Below are 9046 nucleotides of genomic sequence, written 5' to 3' on the forward strand. Positions count from 1 at the left end.
TAAGCCGACCACATTTATCTCCTTATTCTTTAGACATACAAAGAATAAAGAGCTCTCACTCATTCTCACACTGTGCTCATACAATGAGATTTTGGGAGCTCCACCCACATCCTGTGTACTCTCTCTCTCTCTCTCTCTCTCTCTCTCTCTCTCTTCCCTTCTCACTCTCCGCACATGCACCGCATCCGCGCACTCACACATCGTACCCAACTTGGAACCCAAGGGATTCCTATATGCCAAACCCAATGCCAATCCCCATTCCACATGCAATTCCGACCCTCTTTACTTTTCATAAGTGTTTCACATAGTCTACCCAGTGCTTGCCTGTGAATGGGATTTGGTAGATACGCTAGCGTGTGAGAAGAATTTTGAGGAATTAGAATGGCTGATACGTCTCTTGACCACGACTGATCCCTACTTAGTAGAGAACGTCTCTCCGATTGCACAAGCTTACCCTTTTGACCAAGATGACTATACATGCCTAGTGACATTCTTAGTGAACATATGTGCAATGTGCATCTAATGATGATGAAGAATTACATGATTACACAGATGGCACGTATGGTCTTAGGGATGATGACTTTATTTTTCTTGAGACGATGACGAGGATAGGGGTTTAGACTTAAGGCTAACCACCCATCTCTACAATATCATGTTCCCTTGACCCTCTAGGGGAGTGCAAATAATTAGGTTAGGGTTCTTTATGTTGTTTTGATTGGGTTCAATAAAGGTTGCTACCTCTTCCCATTGATGTGCCTCCTAGAGGTATTCCTTGTGTTTTCTAGTATGTATAGGAACGCGTTGTAGTGTTTAGGATTTTGAACTTCATGCAATCTTTGTTCACTCTTCGAATCGATCGCGATCATCAACACAAATAGGTGTTTCTTGTCCATTATCATTGCCTCTTGTCTTTTTAGCATCCATGTTTGTCTGCTTTAACTGTGATTGGTAGCATAATATTCATCATATTTTCTTAGTATTAAACATTAGATTCAATATAATTTTATGTCATAGTCCCTTGTTTAGGTTTATGAATCAATCAGTCTGACTAAGCTAGTTTAACCAAGTTAGACATTAAAGATCTTCTCTTAATACCATGGAAAATGCCTTCCTAATTGTCAATAGTTACTTAGGTTCTTAATCCGATACTATGAAGCAAATTGTGTGTAATGAACTAGCGCTTTCTAGTGGGCTTAATCCTTCTTGACATTTAGTTTAAGTATTATAAAGGGTGTTTACTATTGTGATGAGCCTCGGGAGGGTAACAGTGTCAATATAAACCCCCAAAGTTACAAAATTGAAAGGTAATAAAAAACAAACAAACAAAAAACAAAAGTGCCAAACATGTAAAATCTTAAGCTAGAAGAGAAATCCCAGCTTGATTTGATATTTCACTCACATGTATCACCTATGGTACCAGAGCCCTAGAGGTTCCTAGTGTGGGCGCTTTTCCTTGATAGCAAAAAGCCCAAGGCATACAAAATAAGCACACACGTAAAAAATTGAATCAATGAAGAAAACACTTTGGAGGGTCAAACAAAGGGAATAATTCAAGCGATGATTTCATATGCAATTCTTTTTATCGTAGCTTAACTAAAAGGTCTTCTAGGTATAGCCTTTAGTCAGCCCTCGTACATGAAATACTTTGCTCTCGCGATTAAACCGCTTAATTGACCAGAGAGAATTGAGAAGCTTGCCCATGGTATTAATACTTGACCTCTAGTGCTTCTCGACCGTTGATGCGGTTGAACGGGGCGGCGGTGACGGCTCCTTCTTCTTCGCGGCACGTGATCCTTCACGACGGAAAGCATTGAACGGTGAATGACACACCATTGCCTCTTTGAGCTTGCTCTTGCAACAATTCGTGGCTCGCACAAAGTGTTTGGCAAGTTCCCAGCCTCCGACACGTACGACAAAGCACACAGTGCAGAACCTATGGCATTCAGCCATCGGAGGTGAAGAAGCGCACACTTTTCAGACCCACCATTAAGATGGGCGATACCCCCCCTCCCTGGGAAGCTGAATGCCTTTCACCTACTTTTGGGCACGAAGGAGAGAGCAACAGCCAGAAGCGTGGTCCACAGAACTCACTGCCAATGAGGATCCAATGAGGGGCTTGGCTATGGTGAACAGCGCGAGCGGAGGCAATGGAAAGCTGGAGAGCTACCGCCGCCCTCGTCTGAATCCACCCTTTTAAAGTGGCACGGTTATAAGATGAGACACAGTTTTCTCGAACAGTGGTTCAAATACATGATAAGGTGGTTAGCTGAGTTGATTTTTGAATGGCGGCCTTGCCCTTCAATTTCAAGATTTTATCATTTCTTTGGCATTTTCGTGATATTTTTGAAGGGTAGCTCAAATTTTTACCCATAAAAAAATGGACAAATTACCTTAAAACGGATAAAATGCCCGGCAAAAAGCGACCGTGGGTGGCCGGTTCAAATTTGGTAGAAAACTAGAGCTTTTGTGAGCAATGATGGTGACTATTCTATTGAGGATGATGCAAAAGCCGTAAAAGCTGAAGATCCATGAAGGAAAAGTACCACTGCTGATGTGGCAACCACATCCAAGTGCATTGAACTTAGACAGAAGGAAAAGGCCCACTGCTGATGTGGCATGTCCATCCAAGTTCATTGAATCTGGACAAAGGCTTCATGTTTGTGCCTTCAGAATATACGGATAATTGGTTTTTTCTTTAAAATAATAATTATGCTACTTGCATTGCTTTTCCGTGACAAATGAGATGAGATGATCTATTTTAAGTTGGGAGCGTTTTAAGTTGTGAAGGCGATAGAGAGAGAGAGACAACGCGAGCGAGAGACAGAGACAGGGATGAAGGTGAAGCCGGGGGTTGTGAGTTATGGCATCATAGGGGCTGGCATGATGGGGAGGGAGCACCTTCTCAACATCGCAGCGTTGGATGGCGCCGCTGTGGTCGCCATTGCAGACCCCCATGTTTCCTCTCAAGAAGCTGCACTTGCCTTATCACCAAACCTAAAGGTGAGTCACCTCTGCGGTCTCTGCGTGTGCCAGTTTTCTGACATGATAAGGTGTTGTTGCATTCTTGCGATTGTTCCTCTGTGTGTTGGGTGTGCACATTCGCACATTCGCACATTTGCACGTATGCGTGCTTATAAACACTGCATTGCATTATCTTGCGGATGTGCATGTACTTTACTTTGCCTCTCATTACCTTGCTTTGTTTCAGGTTTTCTCTGATCACAGAGCTTTGCTAGATAGTGGCACCTGCGACGTGCTAGTCGTTTCTACACCCAACAATACTCACGCAGAAATAGTGCTCGACATACTTCGCCACACAAAGCCGCATCATGTGCTTGTCGAAAAGCCATTGTGCACTAACATCGGCGACTGCTACAAGGTAATCGCCTGGTTCTCTCCTGTTTCTCACTCAGGAAATTAGAATTTTGTGTTTAAAATGGAGGCATTCTATGCAGGTTCTCGAGGCTGCAAAAGCCCGCCCAGAAGTTTTTGTGCAAGTAGGATTGGAATACAGATACATGCCTCCTGTTGCAAAGCTAATTGATATAGTGAAATCTAGAGAACTGGGGAGAGTAAAGATGGTGGCAATAAGGGAGCACAGGTTCCCTTTTCTTGTAAAGGTAAGAGAATGTGCCATGTATGCATTTTGTTATAGAGTAAAAAGGCAAGCATGTATAGATATATGCATGTGCATGTTTGCATTGAAGCACATACACAAGGCATGCCTCTCCTTATCTTGATCTGCTTACTTTGCTTGAGAATTGACCTTCCTGTTTTGTTTTGCAAAGGTGCAAAATTGGAATCGGTTCAATTCAAACACAGGGGGTACTTTGGTGGAGAAATGCTGCCACTTCTTTGATTTGATGAATCTCATTACGAGTGCTACACCTATACGTGTCATGGCGTCGGGATCGCAAGATGTGAATCATCTCGACGAAAACTACAATGGCAAGGTGATTTGACTTCTATGTATGTGTGTTTTTAATTCTCTTATGTTGGCAAGTTGCTTGCCTAGTGCAGTCTCCAAAGCTTTATGTCAATTTGTCTTGGTTACCAATTGCTCTTTCAGTGATAGTGTTGATGGATTGTTACCGTCTTTCTCAGGTGCCTGACATTATCGACAATGCTTATGTCATTGTGGAATATGATGATGGTGTCCGAGGCATGCTCGACCTTTGTATGTTTGCCGAAGGCGGGAACAATGAGCAGGAAATATGTGTCGTTGGTGACATTGGAAAGGTGTGAGAGTTGGAATCTGGCTTTGTTCTCGTTTGCTGTGTATGTTGTATTAGGATTGTGGGTATTCTTGGTGCTAGGTCGAGGCATTTGTGCCAGAGAGTATTGTTCGCTTTGGAACCCGGGTTGGCGGAAGGAGAGGAGTTCAGAAGTTGGAAGTTCATGATGACAGAATCAAGTGAGTGTTTGGAATAACATAGTCTGTCAGTTCAGCAATCCATGCTTAAAACGGCCACTTTCCTTTCTTATCACCATTGTCCATGCGAGAGGTTGATTGCATTTGGTGTGGAGGGCATTCAGCTGTGTGTGTGTGAGAGAGAGAGAGAGAGAGAGAGAGAGAGAGAGAGAGAGAGAGAGAGAGAGGATTATGACTCATTTGTCTGCCTCAGGTATGAAGGATTGCATCATGGATCAAGCTTCTTGGAGCATTTGGAATTCTTATCTGCAGTTACAAGTAAAGGAGAGCGGCCGCCCATTGCAAGTCTGTATGACGGCCTGCTCTCTGTTGCAGTAGGAATGGCGGCGCAAAGGTCCATTGAAACAGGAAAACCTGTGAGCTTGGGAGACTATCTCGAGAAAAAGGCATGCCATTAAAAGATTTTGAGAGGAGATTCCTCGGGAAGGAGCATCAACTGAGCATAAAGTTCGGTGATCTTCCGAAATGGATAGGTTGCTTATGGGGAGGGGAGGATTGTGGGATTGGTTTGTTGACTGTGTCTCCATCTTCTCGTTTTGGGTTGGAGGAAAGCGCTCAAATGGGCTCCTCTCTTTGACATGCCCCACTCTATTCATTCCATTCTTCTGTATTCTATTGTATTCCCCCTATTGATCGTATACACGTTTGCTCCTATACAACAAGGTGAACATAGGCATTTCACATTGGAGGCGCTTGGGGGTGGGATTTGTATGATGGAGACTCACGTGACAACCATGAGATGGCAAATTTCTTTGCAGAGCATTAAATGTGCATTCTATGCATTCACTTTTACATAGACAAAGTACGTCACTTGTGATAGACAGACATACAACTTAATGAAAGCTTCCATACAAAGACACAAAGACACAAGAAGATTTCGAAATTCTCATGTAGGAAAACGGAGTCTTTTTCAGTGTTTTTCATACAATGCATAACATCAAGAGCTTCTGTTCGAGAGGCACCACATACCTAGCTAGGTATACGGTGCCTCCCTCACAGAAGCTCCTGATGTTAAGGTAAGTCACAATGTGGGAATTATTGTGAGAATTTGTCCAAAACTTCTTGTGAGAGGCCAAGCAATTACCATAGGTGCTCTCAAAACACAAGACAAGCGAAGCTTACTAGACTTGAAATAAATGGGCAAAAATCAAAGATTCACTGCAAGTAGTGGTTGATCAAGGCGCCTACATGTCTTTTGCTATTGGGAATGTAAAGCTGCTTGCATGCATAGAAGGTTGGGAGAGCATTATTTCAGCATGCCACTCAAACGAGCATGTAAACTTACAAGCAACCATGGTAGCCTTTGCATCTACGTGGTGCACAAATATTAGGCAGTATGGAATCTCACTTGCCTATGTGAAAGAATTTTTGGACTTGTGTGTTTGTACATCAATGACTGGGTTGGGGGAATTTCGGGGCTATGAATGCTCCTCTACCTGGGTTTACAAGATAGATAAAAGAGCCCTTGCAAGGATGAAGGTGGTGTTGAGGAACACAGTGTGCCGATGGATGATGTTCAGAATGTGATAAACATTATTGCTATCAAGCACAAGGCCAAATTGGTAAAGTGGTAGCCGTTCTTGAGCGGCTTCATTCAACTTGTGTGTCATCGACGAAGCGAGGCATGAAGAGTGGGCAAGGTGAATAAGATTTCATGTTGGGGACAAAGATCATGTACCGGGATAAGGTGAGGATCTTCACCTTTAAGTGCATCCTAGTGTGAGGACACAATGCATGGACGATTCATTTGACATTGGAACATGTCGCCATGTCACCAAGATGAGTGTCTCCAAGGATCTATTTCATATCAATATGGCATCACCGATAGAGCAAGTGTCACATAGATTCTTCATAATACCAAAGGAAATTCAAATGATGTCGTATCACCTTCGAATCAAAGGTAATCTCTTGAAATTTCTCACACATTATCCTTCTTGGGATAATCATAGTTTTGTCGGGGTTTAGCTGTCAGGTAACTTCACTTGTATCCACATCTGTGAACTGGTGGATTCACATGCATTTCCATACATAGTGATGCCTAGGTTTACATGTGACCATGATTGCTTCCACTTGTATTTGGTGTTTGATTATCCACAGTTATAAACTCTCTGTCTAGTTACATATGAGTATGAGTAATTTCACTTGTTTTTGGTTTTCAATTCTAAGATTTTGCTTGAATATTCATTGATTTTGTTTACGAAGGGTAGGAAGCGATGATTGGTCTTTAATGTACAAGGGATCACTGAAATCAAAAGAGGGAAACAAAGTGTTGTTTTGTCAACCCTACAACCGGGATGCTTCAGAGGCGATGGATACACCATTCATCCTCATATTCAAGATGATTGGATGCTTTGCACGTGCTTGTGTTTCTCAAGAAACAATGTATGGGCATTTGACTCTATATTCAAGACAAATCTTTTTGGGATTCCATTTTATTAGCAGTGTTGCCGAATCAAAATGGGATTGTTTTGCCTTCGTGGTTTATGTTGTGCACACACGATTTAGGAACAACTCAAGAAATCATTGCTTAAGTGACATTGAGGCTTGTATTCAAGTGAATGAACAATGCTCACCCTCGAACATTGGTGATTTCTGACAAGTATATGATTTTTCTACTAGATGTCAATAAAGTTTTTGAGACTGATCGATCTTGTTGGGGAGTGGGTGAAGATGGGACAACTCAAAAAGTTGCATGTATTGTCTTGCTATGTTGGTTCCATACCAAGAAGGCATGGGTGAAGCAACTACTTCCACAAGTTTGTACTATAAACTATCTATGTGTGCTTGGGTTTATTTGTGTATGTCTTGGTTTATCTGTGTCTTCCTGGGTTTGTATGAGTAAATTAGGCTATGTTCCATGCATGTTAGCTAATATGTTTTGCCCACTTCTACTTTTAGGTTCCTAAGGATATGCGTAATTCTATGTATATATCAATGGAAAATCTTATGCAATGTGGTATGGAGGATGAGTTCAAGGCTGGGTATGGCCAATTGTTGATGGATTATGAAGGCCACCATAATATTGTCAGGTACGTCAATATGGTTGGGATACAAAGACATGCATTTGGTGCCAAAAGTGGCCAAAATATGGTTGACTATTCTCACATGGACATGTGGACACTACCGATCTCGTAGAAAGATTATGGTGGTATGTGAAATACACGCTTCTAGATGCACAAATCAATCAATCAGCCTTGGATCTATTGCATGTGCTCATTGGTGACTTGACCACCGCAACACAAATGGATGGCATTGCTATTGAGATCATTAAGTAGGAGAAAAAGGTCTATCCGTTTTTTTTTAGTTTTAATCAATGCCATATGCTTGGCTTTATTGGTGAGCGCCTGGGTTTACCTGTCTTTGTGTGGGTTACACCTTAAACTCATCATTGCATGTCTTGTGTAGTTGACTAAACAACATTTATGAAAATGACAAGATGTAGACCATACGACTTGTGTGGGGTAAAGAAATTCTTCGTCAACATGAAAACGACCCTTCAATGATTCATTGATCCACCAAGCTGCACCCTTGTTTAAAATCCTAAGCATGTCATACCCCGAGATATGGTACCGTGTTAGTATATAGCTAGGGTATTGTGATTGCCCAAATTGGTGTAGAAAATACGACTCATTTTAAGAGACTTCTTTTCTCATCTTCGTCATATTCTACCCATCATTGACACACCCCAAGAGCTAGTCGTGGAGCATGACCTTGAATGGTTTGACATCACTATCATTGATCTAGAGTCCAGACTAGATGCGGACATGCATGCATGGGCCACCTTCAACTCAAGTTTTGACCCAATGCATTAACAAGTTAAAACATTACAACGTTGAAGAGGGTATCCCATAATACAGTGAGTCATAGATCTTGTCATTACATATGTTAACCTCTCTAATGAGAGAGAATCCATATAGATCTATTTTCCAAAGAAGGGAAGGGTAGCACAAGTATAGGCACATGTGTTATTACTCGGCTTGGGCATGGCCAACCTAGGCCACAAAGGGCCGATGTCAAAACCACAATACCCATGCAACCTACCATACAATTAGGTGTCTTGCAATGTAAGCTTCAAAGGGGGTTGTAAGTGAGTATGGTTTGCTACACAAAAAGCGGGTTTATTGTCATCATTTTTTCACAAAGACTCTCCTGGTAGATGAGGGTGTTATACATGCCACGCTTGCCATGCATTGTTGCCTAGATTGCATGGCTAGTTTCCCGAGATGCTTAGAGCATTGATAGGCCAATAAGCCTTGTTGCTTGATGGGTCCAATGCTTATCAATGCCTCGTTGAGTCCATGGTATGTGTCCCAAATGATGAAATGAATATTTTTTTTTTGAAATTTTGCGACGGGAAATCATGCATGGAGTATTGGCATTAGCTCATCGCATTATAACTTTGCAAAATGAGCAGAAACTATCTTCCTCTTGCCGTTTTGCCCGGGTTTATCTATCTCCCATGTTATTAACATAGTTATTTTCTCTTATATCTCCTATTGTCTCTTATATCTCTTATATCTCCTATTAATTAGGTTCATGTTGGTTGATTCTAGCTAATTAATGTCATTTTGTAAAGGCAATTCAATAGCCCAACATTGACATTGTAATAGCCCA

At 41.8% G+C, this 9046-nt stretch overlaps 1 protein-coding gene across 1 annotated transcript; it reads left to right on the forward strand.

Annotated features, from left to right (window-relative positions):
- Positions 1-2776: 2776 nt before the first annotated feature.
- LOC147418919 (uncharacterized) lies at positions 2777-5199 on the forward strand. Its single transcript, XM_086505459.1, has 7 exons — positions 2777-3000; positions 3209-3379; positions 3456-3620; positions 3789-3953; positions 4105-4239; positions 4317-4414; positions 4626-5199. Exons 1-7 carry the CDS (start codon positions 2833-2835, stop codon positions 4828-4830), a joined length of 1107 nt encoding a protein of 368 aa, XP_086361585.1. The 5' UTR covers positions 2777-2832; the 3' UTR covers positions 4831-5199.
- Positions 5200-9046: the final 3847 nt, after the last annotated feature.

This window comes from Adiantum capillus-veneris, chromosome 29 (assembly GCF_014529385.1).
Source record: "Adiantum capillus-veneris isolate H3 chromosome 29, ASM1452938v2, whole genome shotgun sequence".
Classification (NCBI taxonomy): Eukaryota; Viridiplantae; Streptophyta; class Polypodiopsida; order Polypodiales; family Pteridaceae; genus Adiantum; species Adiantum capillus-veneris.